Raw genomic sequence first — 17,288 nt, 5'->3', positions numbered from 1 at the left:
TTTGAACAATTTGAAGTGTATATAACATTATGGAAAAAATGTTTTTCTCTAATACACCATGGTCACAATTATTGGCACCCTTGTATTCAAAACGTTCTGCAACCTCCATTTGGATGAAACACAGCTGAGTCTTTTCTTCTATGTCTGACGAGGTTTGAGAACATATGGCAAGTCATCCGAGTCCATTCCTTCATACAGAATCTCTTAAGATCCTTCAGATGTTGGTGCTCTCTTATCTTCAGTTCATCCACTCATGATCATAGTGTTGAGATCAGGGAACTGGGATGGCTGTGGCTGGATCTTGATTTGTGCTCAATGAGTCATTTTTTATTGATGTTGATGTTTATTTTGAACCAGTGTGCTGATGGACGATCTAACCACGACCCATTATCATATTTGTATAAGAACAAGTCAGGTTTAGATTTTTGTACTTGTTGGTATTTGATATAAAACATGATGACATGTATCTGAACAAGATGTCCAGGACCTCTGGTATAAAAATAGGTCCACAACAATGAAGATCTGGTGACATATTTAACTGTGGACATGGGGCATTCTTTTATCCCTGTGTGCACCAAACCTATCTTGTGTTATTGCTGCCAGAAACACTATTTTTCATTTTATATGGCCTCAGAACCCAGTCCTGTTTGAAGTTCCAGTATGGCAGATTAATATAGTGGAGTTTATTTTTGCATGAGAGCAGAAGATTCTGTGCTCTTTGACGAGTGTTTGGCCACACAAATTCTTCTCCTAGTTGTGCATTGAGACAATATAGACACACATCCTGTTTCAAGCTGATTTTCAACATCTCCAGTCCATTAAAACTTCTTGATCATTGCCCTGATGTTGGAAATGACATTGTTTATTGTTTTAACTATTTCCTTAAAGCCATTTTGTATTTTGTGTAGCTCAACACAACTATATCGCACATCAGAACTGCTGTATATTCTTTGGTTTTATCCATTGTGATAAATGATTAAGGGGGTTTGGGCTTTGTGTTACCAATATTTATTCTCCTGTGCAACAAGAAGTCATAACTGGACAACATCATGTTTCTAGTCACCTTGGTGGGCTAAGAAAATGTAAATATCAATGTGAATATAGTTGGGAGGTATTTTATTCATAAGAATTTCTAAGGGTGCCAATAATTGTGACCAGGGTGCATAAGAGAATTTTTTTTTCATAATGTTATATTCGCCCCACTTCAAAATGTTTTACATTAATGAAATGTTGGAATATTGTAGATTTTTTTAATAAAGGATAAGAAGGAGAAACAATGCAGATTTATTTTTACAGCCTTCTTTGCTCATATTTACCAAGGGTGCCAATAATAGTGGGGACAAAAAACAGCTGTGCTCAAAAAATCATGAAAAATATACCATAGCTAAGATTACTGTCAGAGGCAAATTATAGAAATTATTTTGATTCAAGTTTCAAGTAAGCTTGAAAGTTTTTAAGTAGTAATAGAATAGAGATTGTATAATGTATGCCACAGTCTGTTGCGTGTGCTGTTGACAGTTGATTCTTTTGTCTCTGCAGCATCAGAACTGCATGTGAAATCGACTGTGTGTGTGATGGAGATGCAGTCAGTGCTCAGTCAGTTGAACAGAAGCAGAGGGCGGCTACCGGCAACTATCAGCTGCAGTTTGCCATCCATCAGCTACAGCAACAGAAACTGAGATCCAGACAACTGCTGAACCAGATCCGCACTCGCCAACAGGTAACATCACATCCCTGAAAACAGCATTGTCACCGGACACATCCCTGATAACAGCGTCGTCACTGAACACATCCCTGATAACAGCGTCATCACTGAACACATCCCTGATAACAGCGTCATCACTGAACACATCTCTGATAACAGCGTCATCACTGAACACATCTCTGATAACAGCGTCATCACTGAACACATCTCTGATAACAGCGTCATCACTGAACACATCTCTGATAACAGCGTCATCACTGAACACATCTCTGATAACAGCGTCATCACTGAACACATCTCTGATAACAGCGTCATCACTGAACACATCTCTGATAACAGCGTCATCACTGAACACATCTCTGATAACAGCGTCATCACTGAACACATCTCTGATAACAGCGTCATCACTGAACACATCTCTGATAACAGCGTCATCACTGAACACATCTCTGATAACAGCGTCATCACTGAACACATCTCTGATAACAGCGTCATCACTGAACACATCTCTGATAACAGCGTCATCACTGAACACATCTCTGAAACAGCGTTCACGAGACACATCTCTGATAACAGCGTCGTCACTGAACACATCTGAAAAGCGTCGTCACTGACACATCCCTGAAAACAGCGTCTCACTGAACACATCTCTGATAACAGCGTCATCACTGAACACATCTCTGATAACAGCGTCATCACTGAACACATCTCTGTAACAGCGTCATCACCGAACACATCTCTGATAACAGCGTCATCACTGAACACATCTCTGATAACAGCGTCATCACTGAACACATCTCTGATAACAGCGTCATCACTGAACACATCTCTGATAACAGCGTCATCACTGAACACATCTCTGATAACAGCGTCATCACTGAACACATCTCTGATAACAGCGTCATCACTGAACACATCTCTGATAACAGCGTCATCACTGAACACATCTCTGATAACAGCGTCATCACTGAACACATCTCTGATAACAGCGTCATCACTGAACACATCTCTGATAACAGCGTCATCACTGAACACATCTCTGATAACAGCGTCATCACTGAACACATCTCTGATAACAGCGTCATCACTGAACACATCTCTGATAACAGCGTCATCACTGAACACATCTCTGATAACAGCGTCATCACTGAACACATCTCTGATAACAGCGTCATCACTGAACACATCCCTGATAACAGCGTCATCACTGAACACATCTCTGATAACAGCGTCGTCACCGAACACATAACAGAATCATCGCACAGCGTTCACAACAGTGTTTTCAAACATATCAGTGAAGAGAGCCTGACTGTTTCACTTGAATCAATTAAGATATTATCATCATCAGGTGATAAGTGAATGTGGTCTGCTGATTCAAAGCATGTGTTCTTGTATCCACTGACAGCCCTGCTCTTGAATAATCTGTTTGAATTCCGATATTTTACTACATCAGATAAAGGTAGTTTCACACACCATTCCCCTCCTTTGTGACTCTCATCACGATGCCCTATGGATGCATTCTCTATGAAGTGTGATTGACATCACATGTGCGTATCACACTGACATCACAGATGCTGTAAACAGCCGGTCATTTGCTCAGCATGACTGAATGCACTGAATTCATAACAGTGTTGCAATGTGTGTATCCTGATGTCACTGCGCCGCGCTGACGTTCATCTCTAATTAATGCCTTTGGGGCTTTTTGTTTTTCTTGGCTTGAGTTGAGTTTGTTTTCTGCAGGGGATTGTGGGAAAACGATTGCCACCCCCACAAACGTTTCTGGCCTGAGATGTCCTCCCTGTTACTCTGAAGCAATCGGTCCAGAGGGTCTCCAGGGGGTTTTACACTACCATACAGAGCAGATGTGTGTCTGAATCTCACGCGGGATTCTACTGTGAAATAAATAAGCGGATTAATGTTTGTTGGGTGGACTCTTGGCTTGAGACAGCCTTTCAGTCCCCTCACTTACAAACTTGTGTGGAAACCTGTTGCTCTCAAACATTCAGTTAATATAGAGTCTGAACTGGATGCAGTTTACCTTCACATCATAATTGCATAACAGTTTGAGTAACGTGTGGAAGTGCACACAAGGTTTTTTCTTTAATGACAACATCACTGGAGCGGTGTGAACCAAATCATGCCGAGCAAGATTATAGCACAACTGTTCTTTGTCTTCATTTTTTAAGCTTAAAGTGTGCTGATTTTCATGTTTGAAGTAGATGTTGAATCCCACATGTGTCTCTTTCGAGAGGCGGTTTATATGATTTAAGGGGAGTTCTGTGCTCATTGAGTTACAGGGCTGACTATTAAAAGAGCGAGAGGTCCGACTGGAGCGTGTTATTGGGCCGTTGTGCTCTGTACCGGGCGCAGACTCCACGGCTCCTCCACCGTCTTGGCCGACGGCCACCTGGCAGAATTAGAAAGGTGCCCTTTCTTGGCCCGCGGTGCAGGAGCTCGAAGCGGCAAGCGGGGTCCAGTCATTCATCAAATGCCAGCCGCCACACGGCAGAAGAGACGCATGGAAAGAATGCTTAGCCTTCCTGTTCCCCCTCCGATCACACAACGCTAGTAGCCATTAAATAGCATGTCAGGATGGAAAATATGTTTACCCGGTCCAAGCGCTCGTTCGGATGAAAACTTGTCTAAGCAAGAATGAAATGTGCAGAATTCCTGCCTTCTGGTATGTCCGATTATAAAGTATTTACGGGCTGTTATGATAAGTCGTGTCGTTTAGTGAATGAACTGAAGCTCGACCCCGAATGACTGCGAGGAAAAACGCTGCTGCTTTTAATAAAGCCTGAGATAAGGTCATTTCTTCAGCCGGAGCGTTTCGTTCCACGTCTTCTCCAGTGGAATTTTCTGCTGAACGTGCGGTCCTTCTCGACGCGCCATTTCCAAAATAAATACACAAGAAATATCACAAACGTTTAGCAGCTCCCAGCGTTTACAGTGGCTCTGCGAGCACGCACATTCACTTGAAGTTATGAAGATGATATTAATGATCAAAGAGGATCTGCGGCGCTCGCGTCATCAAACGGAATGCTTAATGTTTTCCAGAGTTTCCTCACATCTGGCATCGGTTGGACAACAATGTTGGTCCCACCCTGAGGTTGTCCACTCGGACAAAGAAAGCAATGTGGTCTCAGTGTTTACACTTTGTGTGGGAATCCACCTTCAGATCATTGACTGGTGCTTGAGTTTCACATGAAGCTGGTGGAATGAAATCGATTCAAACACAAACTGTCACACACTTGGACGTGTTTCATGTGTTTTCATGGTGGTCTCGGGTTTATTCACCTGTGTTTGTGTCTCAGGCCGTTCTGACCGCACACACCCTCGTACCTGCACCTTCAGATCCATCTCACGCTCCTGTGAGCCCACCGGACGCTCCTCGTGTCGACCCCACCATCAGACGCAGACAGAGTCCTGCGATGCCTGTACTCGCCCCCAAACCGCCCAGCGGCCCGCCCAGAGACGCACGCGCGTGCAGGACCGCCCACTGTCTACACAAGTAAGAAATCAAGTTTCTTTTCTTAATTGTAATGTCACGCTATCCATTATTGAAAGTAGTCGATGTATAATAATGTAAAGAGCAGTGTGATCGTCCTGTGATGCTGAATTCCAGCACATAATAAAAGTCTTCAGGAAGGTTTAGATTTGTTGGAGTGTACTGACAGTATTTAGGTTCAATGGTTTGCATTAGTAATGCTTGTGTTGAAGGACATTAATTCCGTTAGTATTTATTCTCGTCCTCTGCGCGCGCACACACACACACACACACACACACACACACACACACACGCGCGAGCACACACAGAGTTTGTGTGTTAAGTAAACAGTGCGGTTGGCGGTCGGGTGGTGTTTATGCGTGCGGTGGAAAGCTGATTTTGTTTTGCGCTGGGATGCTGAAGGTTTCCCACGCTGCTGCACCGCATCATGTTTACTGACACAATTACACAACAACAACACACTACACACAGAGTTCTACAGAAAAACAATGACAGGATTAACAGCATGTGCCCTGAGGGTGTTTCCGTTTCAACGGGGGTCCAGAGATGAATCCAAATAAATCAAATAAAACATATGACTACATAAATAACAAGCATTATGAAACAAATGCATGGAAATAAATTAGATTCAAATAAAAAGGGGTTTAAAAATTAAAAATATATTTTAAAATTGTATACTGTATATTGATTTTTAGATAGATTTCTACATTTATATTCATCTTTCATATGTATTTGATGTTTTAGTGTGTAAATTGGATAAGATGCTTTTCTAAATGTTAGGATGAGATGTTTATACTCCGTTTTGACTTCATGGTCAGCTCAGCAATGTTACTTTCAGAACAGCCAACCAATCAGAAGAAGCTGTGGGCGGAGCAAATGTTGTTTTCCTTTGAAGCTTGTGTCATAAAACCTCTCAAGACCTTCATGTTATTCACTGTATTTCTCTATCTGTTCATTTAAAGGGATACTCCACCCAAAAATGAAAATTCTGTTATTATTTATTATGTTGTTCCAAACCTGTATACATTTATTTGTTTTGCTGAACACAAAGAAAGATATTTGGAGAAATGTTAGCAACTGACATTTCTGACATCATCGGTAGGGATGCACCGACATTCAGCATTATCGCTTTCAGCTAAGACATAAGAAAGGGCCAGAAACACAAGCCACGCCCCCTCCATCCTTGCCCAGCGCTCAGAGCTGTCATCACGCGTCTGCACTTCAAAGACCGAGCATGTATAGAGCAGACTTTAAAGTCTGGCTTTACACTGCGTTCCAAATTATTATGCAAATTGGATTTAAGTGTCGTAAACATTTAATTTTATATTGTTCAATTAAACTTATGGATGGTATTGTGTCTCAGTGCTCTTTGGATCACTGAAATCAATCTCAGACACCTGTGATAAGTAGTTTGCCAGGTGAGCCCAATTAAAGGAAAACTACTTAAGAAGGACGTTCCACATTATTAAGCAGGCCACAGGTTTCAAGCAATATGGGAAAGAAAAAGGATCTGTCTGCTGCAGAAAAGCGTCAAATAGTGCAATGTCTTGGACAAGGTATGAAAACATTAGATATTTCACGAAAACTTAAGCGAGATCATCGTACTGTGAAGAGATTTGTGGCTGATTCAGAGCACAGAAGGGTTCGTGCAGATAAAGGCAGAATGAGGAAGGTTTCTTCCAGACAAATTCATCGGATTAAGAGAGCAGCTGCAAAAATGCCATTGCAAAGCAGCAAACAGGTATTTGAAGCTGCTGGTGCCTCGGGAGTCCCGAAAACCTCAAGGTGTAGGATCCTCCAGATGCTTGCAGTTGTGCATAAACCTACTATTCGGCCACCCCTAACCAATGCTCACAAGCAGAAACGGTTGCAGTGGGCCCACACATACATGAAGACTAATTTTCAAACAGTCTTGTTTACTGATGAGTGCCGTGCAACCCTGGATGGTCCAGATGGATGGAGTAGTGGATGGTTGGTGGATGGCCACCATGTCCCAACAAGGCTGCGACGTCAGCAAGGAGGTGGCGGAGTCATGTTTTGGGCTGGAATCATGGGGAGACAGCTGGTGGGCCCCTTTAGGGTCCCTGAAGGTGTGAAAATGAACTCTGCAAGGTATGTAGAGTTTCTGACTGAGCACTTTCTTCCATGGTACAAAAAGAAGAACCATGCCTTCCGTAGCAAAATCATCTTCATGCATGACAATGCACCATCTCATGCTGCAAAGAATACCTCTGTGTCATTGGCTGCTATGGGCATAAAAGGAGAGAAACTCATGGTGTGGCCACCATCCTCCCCTGACCTCAACCCTATTGAGAACCTTTGGAGCATCCTCAAGCGAAAGATCTATGATGGTGGGAGGCAGTTAGCATCAAAACAGCAGCTCTGGGAGGCTATTCTGACATCCTGCAAAGAAATTCAATCAGAAACTATCCAAAAACTCACAAGTTCAATGGATGCAAGAATTGTGAAGGTGATATCGAAGAAGGGGTCCTATGTTAACATGTAACTTGCCCTGTTAGGATGTTTTTGATTGAAATAGCTTTTGATTTCAGTAAATATGACCTCCTAATGCTGCAAATTCAACAAATGACCATTTTCAGTTTTTTACAACCTATGAAATGTTTTCAAACTCTGTTGTGCATAATAATTTGGAACAGTGCATTTTGAGTTTTTCATTTTTTAAATAAATACTGTTGTCAGTGGGAGGTTTGTTCAATAAAATTCCAAATGTACCCTAACTGTTGATTACTTGAAAATTATACTGACTGTCATTTGCATCGACAAATTAGGAAAACCAGAGAAAGATATCATTTGCATAATAATTTGGAACGCAGTGTAATTGTGCAGCGCGCGTATGTAAAGAGACGCGTCTGACGGTGCGTATCCACTGGTGCGGAGCGAGCGCTTTAATCCCTTCCTATGGAAGTTGTGTGAAGATGTGCACAGGAATGTGAGGGACTTGAAGTTCCTGAAAGAATATTTTTTATTTTGATTGTGCGTGTATACTGCGTGTCTGTAACAATAACACGATAGGCTTTATTGGGTACTGGAAAGGATTCCCAATCCTGCAGGAAGCATTCCATTAACACTCCGATAGAGATCCACGACCCCTCTACACCAGCGCTTCTCAAACGGGGGGCCCCCAAGATGGATCCATGTAGAAATTAATCATCAATTTTATGCAATCAAACATCAGAAAAACATGCCCACCAACCAAAAGAATGAAAGTTCCAGCATTGTGTGACATAGTTTGTTTTTGGTTTAATTAAAATGTTAGAGTTAAGATTATAAGTCTTTATTTGGGGGGCTGCAATGTGATGCACACTACACAAAGGGAGCCTAACAATGAAAAAGTTTGAGAACCACTGGTCTAACAATTCAAATGAGAATATAGCTACACTGTCCCTTCATGTCTAAAGGCAAACTGAGGTGCTGTATTCATATTGAACTATAGCTCAGTATTAGTTTGCATTGTTTTGTATAGTTATGTTAATTACTTGAGTGCGGTTTTGCAGATAATAATTGTTCCCTTTCTGTCGGTCTCTCGACGTTGTGTCGAACCGACAGATTGGGGTTCGTCTTGAGAACCTATCATCTTCTGAGTATTTTGAAAAATCCAATGAAAATTGGCGAATGAAGTTTGCATGCCGGACTCCTCCCCGGAGTCCTCATTCATCCACCGTTTGCTCTTCAGAGCCTGTGCATCTGATGAGCGACACAGCGATCTTTAGTGATCAATATTCTGCTGGAATCTACGACGTGGTGCAGCGGACGGTCCCTTCCTGCAGTGACTCTCCCCTGGGCGTCTCGGCAGTTCCGGAGGTATTCAAGCAAATTTCCTTTTCTAAAAGAGCAAATTTCTCCAGCGTGGCTTGTCCCGCTGTTCTCATGGGTGCAACACACTCATCGAGGAGGGGGACGGACACAATGTCTGCTTCCGCTACGTTGTGGACACGTCCTGCCCGCACTGCGGGCGGTTGATGATTCAGACATTGCGTCACGGGTGGCTGTGTTCCCACGGGACTCAGCCATCACCTCGACTGCTCCCGGTTCCGTGACGGCAGGACTACGGCCCTGCCGTCCACTACGGCAAGCAGCAAGGGTGATATGAGGATTACTGTGAGCGTTAATCCGCCAGCCACTGGCTCACGGACCGTTCGCACCCTGTCTCGCTCGTCTGACCATTCCCCAGGAGATGGTCCCACTACTCCTAGCCCCGGTCTTGGTCCCTGGGAGCCTGACTAGAGCCCCCAAACCGTCACGGTGGCTACGGGATACGATCCGTCTCGGCTACGCGATACAACTTACCAGACACCCGCTCGAGTTCGGGACATCCTCTTACCTCAGTCAGAGTCAAGGATGCTCCCGTGCTTCGGGCCAGGATCACCACCCCTCTGGCAAGCGATCGTGCTCGTCCCTCTGGCCGAGATGTTCAACGGGTTCTGCAGCCCATACTTCATCGTCCCCAAAGAAGGGGGTTGCTAGATGTGCGTACCCTGAACAGGCACCTACTCAAGCTGCCGTTCTGGATTCTTACGCAGAAGCACATCCTGGCGTCTACCAGACGTCAAGATTGGTTCATGGCAATCGACCTGAAGGACGCTTACTGTCATGTCTCGCTTTCGGGCAAGCGTTGCAGTACAGAGTCCTCCCCTTCAGTCTGTCCCTGTCCCCACGCGTCTTCACGAAGACCGTGGAAGCCGCCCTCACTCCCCTCGGGGAGAGAGGTGTGCGGGTACTAACTATCTCGACGACTGGCTCATCTGGGCACACTCGCGAAATCTGTTGTGTACACACAGGGACCTGGTGCTCCGGCACCTAGATCGGTTGGGACCTCAGGTCAACCGAGAAAAGAGCAAGCTCTCCCCTGTGCAGAGCATCCTCTTTCTCGGTGTGGAACTCGACTCTGTCTCCATGACAGCGTGGCTGACTCAGAGCACGCTCAGTCAGTGTTGAACTGCCTGAAACACTTCAGGCAGTCAGTGGTCCCCCTGAAACTTTCAGAGGCTCCTGGGTACATGGCATTCTCGGTGGGGGTGGTCCCCCTCGGGTCGATGCACATGCGACCGCTCCAACACTGGCTACAGAGACGGGTTCCCTGGAGAGCGTGGCACACCGGCAGCAGGTGTATGGTCATCATGCCTTTCTGCCGACGCACCCTGACCCCCTGGTCTTCAATGACCTTCTTGCGGATAGGGTCCCCCTAGGGCAGGGGCAAGGCGTGTCGTGGTGACGACGGTTGCCTCCCTGCAGGGTTGGGGTGCCGTGTGCAACGGGCACGCAGTGTCGGGGCGGTGGACGGGCCCCCGCCTGCGTTGGCATTTCAACTGCCTAGAGTTGTTGGCTGTGCTACTTGCACTGAAGAGGTGGCAACCTCTCGTGCAGGGCAAGCACGTGCTGGTCCGGCAGGACAGCACAGCTGCCGTGGCGTTAATAATCGTCAGGGTGGCATTCGCTCACGGCAGCTAACACGACTCGCCCGATGCCTCCTCCTCTGGAGTCAGCAGGGGATCAGCTCCCTGCGAGCCACACACATCCCGGGCGACCTGAACCAGACAGCAGACGTGCTCTCTCGTCAGTCGATGCCTCGCAGAGAGTGGCGACTCCATCCCCGCACAGTCCAGCTCATATGGGAGCAGTTCGGCCAGGCGCGGGTGGACCTGTTGCCTCCCTGGACTCCTCCCATTTCCGCTTTGGTACTCCCTGACCGAGGGACCCCTCGGCATGGATACCCTAGCGCACAGCTGGCCGCAGGGTAAACGGAAGTACGCCTTCCCCCCAGTAGCCTCATTGCACAGGGCTTGTGCAAGGCCAGGGAAGAGGAGCATGTGGTACTAGTGGTACTAGTTACGCCCTATTGGCCTAACCGGACTTGGTTCTCGGAGCTAAGGCTCTTGACAACAACTCCGCCCTGGCCGCTCTCCCTGGCGAAGAACCTGCTTTCCCAGGGGAAGGGGCACGTTACGGCATCCCAGGCAGACCCCTGGAACATCCATGTCTGGACGGGATGAGGAGATCCTGAGTGGCCCACCCCCTGCACTGGTTGGGACATCACTTAGGCTAGGGCCTCGGCCACTAGGCGGCTATACGCCCATAAGTGGCGCCTCTTCTCATCCTGGTGCTCTTCTCGGTGAGAAGACCCGCGGAGTCGCTCAATCGGGAACAGGCTGTCCCTTCCTCAGGAGAGACTGGAGAGTAACCTCTCCCCCTCCACACTGGGAGTGTATGTAGCCGCTACGGCCGCTCATCACGACCCAGTTGCTGGGAAGCCTCTGGGACAGCACGACCTTGTCATTAGGTTCCTAAGGGGCGTGAGAAGGCTACCACCTTGTCCGCGCTCCGTACCCTCTTACGACCTAGGCGGCGGGCCTCAAGAGGCCTCCCCTTCGAGCCCCTCGGCGCTGCCGCTCTTTCTCACCTCACGATAAAGACGGCTCTCCTGATGGCGCTCACTTCCAAGAGGGTAGGGGACCTACAAGCACCCTCTGTGTCCACAGATTGCCTAGAACTCGGTCCCAGTGATTCTCACGTTATCCTGAGACCCCGGCCCGGCTACGTGCCCAAAATTCCCACCACTCCCCCTAGAGACCAGGTGAACCTGTAGGCGCTCCCCACCGGGGAGGAAGACCCAACCCCATCCGTGTTGTGTCCAGTACGCACACTGCGCCTCTACTTGGACCACACGCAGAGCTTCAGAAGCTCGGGAGCAGCTCTTGTCTGTTTTGGAGGTCAGCAGAAGGGGAGGACTGTCTCCAAACAGAGGCTGGCGCACTGGTTCGGGGATGCCGTCGCTACGCTGCAGTGTTCACTCAGAGATTCTGTGTAAACTCGAAACACATGACCTTTATGCTGTCCACTGTGCTTCATGATGTATTTGATTTATTTTCTTAAGTTGTTTTTGGTAACACTTGCTGTCTGATCCTGATGTGTTTTCTCATTCACTTAAAGGGGTCATATGACACGGCTAAAAGGAATATTATGGTTTGTTTTAGATGTAATGTAATGTGTATACAGGATTTAAGGTTGATAAACGCTGTATTCTCCACACACCGTGCATGTTTGTATCTCCTCTTTGCTCCGCCTCTCTGAAACGCACAGATTTTTAACAAAGCTCATGGCTCTGAAAAGCGAGGTGTGCTGTGATTGGCCAGTTCACCAGTGCGTAGTGATTGGTGGAATACTGCAAGCATGTGACTGAAATGTAACGCCTCTGACCATATTTGGAACATCAGGTTCCAAAGGATTTTTTTTTTATTGCAACAAATACAATGCCAGGGGTAAACAGAGACAAATATTACAAAGTTACAAAATTAGAAAAATATCATGTGAATGACACAACGTTACAGTTTTGAGGGCTTTTGGGTTGCTGGAGTCAATGAGAGTTCCTCTTCAATTGTACTGCATAGCTTGTCTGTGAAGCACGGCTCTGGGATCAGTAGGAAATGCTGCTCAATCTAAAAGCAGTGCGAGTTGAAAATGTGCATTTGAAAAAGCAACGCCCGTCAAACATGATCATTATAAATATACTTTATTATCATGAAAATACCTGATGAGGCTTGAGGAACAGTGATAAAAGATGTCCATAGGCATTTCCTAGATTCTAGAACTACGTGTGTCATGGTCTTCTTCTGCAGTGCGTATTTGGAGTTTCTGCACGAGAGCGCCCTCTGGCTTTCAGATGCAGCAGCATTCTACCGTACTGCACTCAAAAGCTGTGGATAAATCACGTTATATTCATCGTCGGTTTATTGCGACAGCCATACGTCCACCTTACTTGCGTCTACATTTGGGCGGTCTTAGTCAAATCAGACCACCAACTGATGTAGATTTGTGGGGGTGTGGTTACACGAGGTGTTTCAGGCAGGTCTGGGTGAGCATTCGCTTTTACATAGAATGACTCTTTTGTTCCCACACTTTCATTTCTGCAATCATACGTGTCTAATACATGCATGAGCAACTTATAACACACCAAAGACACAGAAAAACACGTCGTATGACCCCTTTAACAATTGTTTATACAAGTGCTCACAGCAGTGCTGTGTTAAAGAACAGAAATCAACATCAGGTGATGGATATACTGTTCACTCCACTCATATCATCACAACAGCATCTTCTCTACAGAGGTTTTAATATCACTCTATTGTTTCTAGTTGTGATATTGTACTTTTCCTTTCATTACTTGTGTTATCTTTAAAATCTCTTCTCTTTTCTAAATGCACACAATCATTGCATTCCAGTGTTTGAGAGAGAGACAGAAGTGTGTGTGTGTGAGTCAGTGATGGGTGATGGGGGTCTGCAGTGTTTGCTCGGGTCCGTGTCATGTTTACTCTCCCTGGGAGGAATTCCAGAACAGCTCTCTCTCTCTCTCTCTCTCTCTCTCTCTCTCTCTGTCTCTCTCTCTCTCTCTCTCTCTCTCTCTCTCTCTCTCTCTCTCGTACTGTAGATGTGTTTATCTGTAACAGTATTTCTGTTGATTGTGTAAATGTTGCTGTGGAAGTGATGTTTCTGGCAGTCTAATGAAAGGAGAACTTTGTGAAGTGTACAAGGCAGCACTGTGTTCCCTCATTAGTGCACTAATGCCGCTCTGCTTGTGTTTCTTCACTTTAACACCCGCTGAGCTTGATTTATTGTTTTCCCGTCCTGTCTGCCAAATCAGAGAAATGAAGTTCGAGAGACCGCCGGTATTCAGAGCAATGATTCAGATCATTAGAGCGTCCGTTTCTCCTGTTCATCCTCTAGAGTGAATCTAACAAACCATTCAAACCAGTCTGCGCATCCCATTAAGCCATCATGTCATCAAAAATGAGCAGAATACTAAAGCACTCATTCATCATTGTTTTTGAGGTGGTATGATGGTGTTTGACAGGTGTGAGATTCAGTGATGATGCTCTTCATGATCAGTGTGTGTGTCTACAGGAGAACATCAGCCGATCCTCCAGCCTTCAGTGGACATCATGTTGTGTATGACAGTGTGTGTGCAAAGACAGGTGAGGACTCGCAGGCACGCATACACACGCACACACGCACACACACACACACACACACACACACACACACACACACACACACACACACACACACACACACACACACACACACACACACACACACACACACACACACACACACACACACACACACACACACACACACACACACACACACACACACACACACACACACACACACACACACACATATGCACACGCGCACGCTGCACATGCACACACACACACACACACTTGTGCTGAATGTGCTGGTCATCAATGTCAAATTCTCCACAGAGAGAGAGAGACATGTCATATGTAACTTACAATAGTGCTACTGTATGTAGTTTGGAATGTATCCAAGATGTTAAAGGAGGTCAAGTGGCCAAATTAGCCAAACAATCAGTCTGACAGACACTTAACAGTTTCACATAACTGAGATGCATGTTTATATTTAGTTTATTTGTTTATTTAGCGTTATACCATGGTCTGATTGAATACTGGATTCTGATTGGCTGGAAGGTGTGCATTAAAACCCTTTATTACACGGCTGGTTGGAACGCTTGATTCTGATTGGCCAGTCTTGACATTTGCAGGTTCGTTATTTCCTGATAACTACCTCTCAAAACTAATAACACACGGTAACCCGGACGCAGCAAATCATTTTGACAAATTAAATATGTCTATTGATAATATTTATGACATTATATTTACAAATGATTAAACCAAATTGCCTGTTTGTGACGTTTGAACGTCGTTTCTTACCTTAAAACCGAAAGTAAACCGCTTTTCCTCACGGAAGGTCTGCATTCAGTAAAAATGAGCTCATAAAATATTTCAATGTACAAGCACCCAGCTGTTATCGCAGAAATAAGCCCTGACAGTGTGATCAGGACCCGACGCGAAGCGCACATTACATTATCATTAGTACATTATCCCTTACTTAACGCACGAGTAGTTCCAGTCAGTTTGATCAATGTTGGAAATGAACTGACAAATATAACTTTTCATTTCACCTGTCTGATCAAAAACGACACTGTAAACATCAATAACATCTTTAACTTGGCAAATGATCATGGTATAAGCAGGATAATCCACAGCTAGCCGCGCATTAAAGGATTTGAATCCCTTACTTAAATTGCCGTGGTCAAGATGACTCTCAGTACTCTGGGCGGTGTGTTATCAGATCTAGCTATTGTTAGCTGGGAATAACAGACCTCTGAACATCAAGACTGACCAATCAGAATCAAGTATTCTGGAGCGACGCGTAATAAATGCCCAAAATACAATATATGTAGCCCGTACCGGTACCAACCAAATAAGAGAGCAACTTTTGTTGTGATATTTTAGTAATGTGTATGACGGCATTATTCTCATGTCTGTGATCGGCTGATTGACAGATTTGACATTATAAGCCTGTCAATGAGCGGTTGTGTTTTTCCTGTCAATGAGCAGCCTTGCGCTCTCGGCAGAGAAGCGCTTCTGAATTTCACGAATGCGTTTGTCCATTGTTGTGTGGTTTCAGAAGGTTTGGGCTTTAAATAACAGCAGAAGCACACAGATGGAGATGCTGGAGCGTGTTGTGTTGTTTTAGTGTGGATGAGAGCGAGAAGCTCTGATGGACTGTGACATACGCTCACATTCTCTCAAATCAACCGTCAACACACATCACATCTCTGGCTCTTCTCATCTCGCTCATCTGCGGGCTTTGTGTTTATTCGCTGACATCGCAGCCGAACTTTATGCTTAAGACTTTTACAATACAAATCCAGTTCAATCAAGTAAACTACCACAAAGATTTGCGATGACTTTTACTTTCATGACACATAGCTCTTTTTAAAGATGTATATTTGGCAGACGCTTCAGTCATCAAAACTATGAAGTATAAGAGTTTTATAGTGACCAAAACATGTTCAACGATTCAAAGCTCGTGGGCTTTATCCTGCACACTTGTTCATTCTTAAGTTTGGTTCTTTTAGGTAATGCATAAATAAATATGTCGATGTTTTTGTCTATGAAACTGATCTGGTTTTTAGGACCATGAGATGGAAAGTCAGTGAAGTGTGTCTGTGACGTGTCTGTGTGTGTATTTGACTGTAAATTCTGGCATTGGAGAGAGAGGAAAATCTTTTCTCCATCCCCCCGTTTCTTCTTGCTGAATGTGGAAAAGCAGTGGTGTCAGTGGACTGGAAGGCAGGCGTGAGGTTTTCTGGGTGTAAAGAGCTGCAGAATACACAGAGACACATGAAAAGAGTTGAGTGTTCATATCAAAAACACTCTTCATGAACTCGCATCATCACCCGCCTCTGTGCTCTTCAGTTCTCTCATCATTCCTCTGTGTGTGGAGTCCTTTCATTATAAATGAATTATTGCTGCTTGTATTCATTCAGAGACTCTGTGGGGTATTTCTCCTTTCTGAACACATCTTTCATTTGTCATTTATCCGCAAGATAAACTAGTCAAGAATACAGGTTGCGTGATATTCAGTCTACTTTTTATGTAGGTCTCAGAACTAAACTTAAAATGACACGTAACTGTACATGACTTGCGCCGACAGATATTTGCTCTATACTTGTACTCAATCTTTTTGGAGATAAACTTGGTAAAAGTATCATGAAGTATTTTAAGTGCGCTTGACTTGTGTTTACTCTTTTGATTGGAATCGTCTAATAAATACTCACAAAGTTTTGACATACTGTCTTATAAACACACTTTGAGGTCTAACAAATGTTCATGTTTAGTGACAAGTTCAGTTTGGAGTAGTTTCGAGTAAATCCAACATGTTTGAAACTGAAGCTGATCTGCATTATAGATATTTACTTCAAGTACACTTAAAGGTTTATTTCAAGTATAAAAATGAATACCTAAAGAGGAAGATAGTAGTGTACTTAAGGTGCAAATATATAATATATAAACAGTATACCTATGAAACATACAAGTATACTCTTAGTTTACGGCGAGTATACTTCAAGGTGTACTTTTATCAACTAAAGAAATATGCTAGAATTATTGAACGAGTAAACTATACTTATTCCCTTGCAGTTCACTTGTAGTAGAGTTATAAGCAAAAAAGTAGTTGCAAACTAG

At 44.7% G+C, this 17,288-nt stretch overlaps 1 protein-coding gene across 4 annotated transcripts in view; it reads left to right on the top strand.

Annotated features, from left to right (window-relative positions):
- The window catches only part of ttll5 (tubulin tyrosine ligase-like family, member 5), a 54,783-nt gene that overhangs the window by 35,447 nt on the left and 2,048 nt on the right, over window positions 1–17,288 (top strand). For 3 of the 4 annotated variants that reach the window (XM_057343545.1, XM_057343544.1, XM_057343546.1), the window contains 3 exons: window positions 1,540–1,720; window positions 5,020–5,216; window positions 14,131–14,201. In XM_057343545.1, coding sequence (XP_057199528.1) covers window positions 1,540–1,720; window positions 5,020–5,216; window positions 14,131–14,201 — 449 coding nt within the window. Of the gene's footprint in view, window positions 1–1,539; window positions 1,721–5,019; window positions 5,217–14,130; window positions 14,202–17,288 lie in introns of those variants that run through there. The other variant, XM_057343547.1, reaches the window with a different exon arrangement.

Source organism: Triplophysa rosa, linkage group LG10, assembly GCF_024868665.1.
Source record: "Triplophysa rosa linkage group LG10, Trosa_1v2, whole genome shotgun sequence".
NCBI lineage: Eukaryota > Metazoa > Chordata > Actinopteri > Cypriniformes > Nemacheilidae > Triplophysa > Triplophysa rosa.
This window is presented reverse-complemented; position numbering and strand designations above follow the sequence as displayed.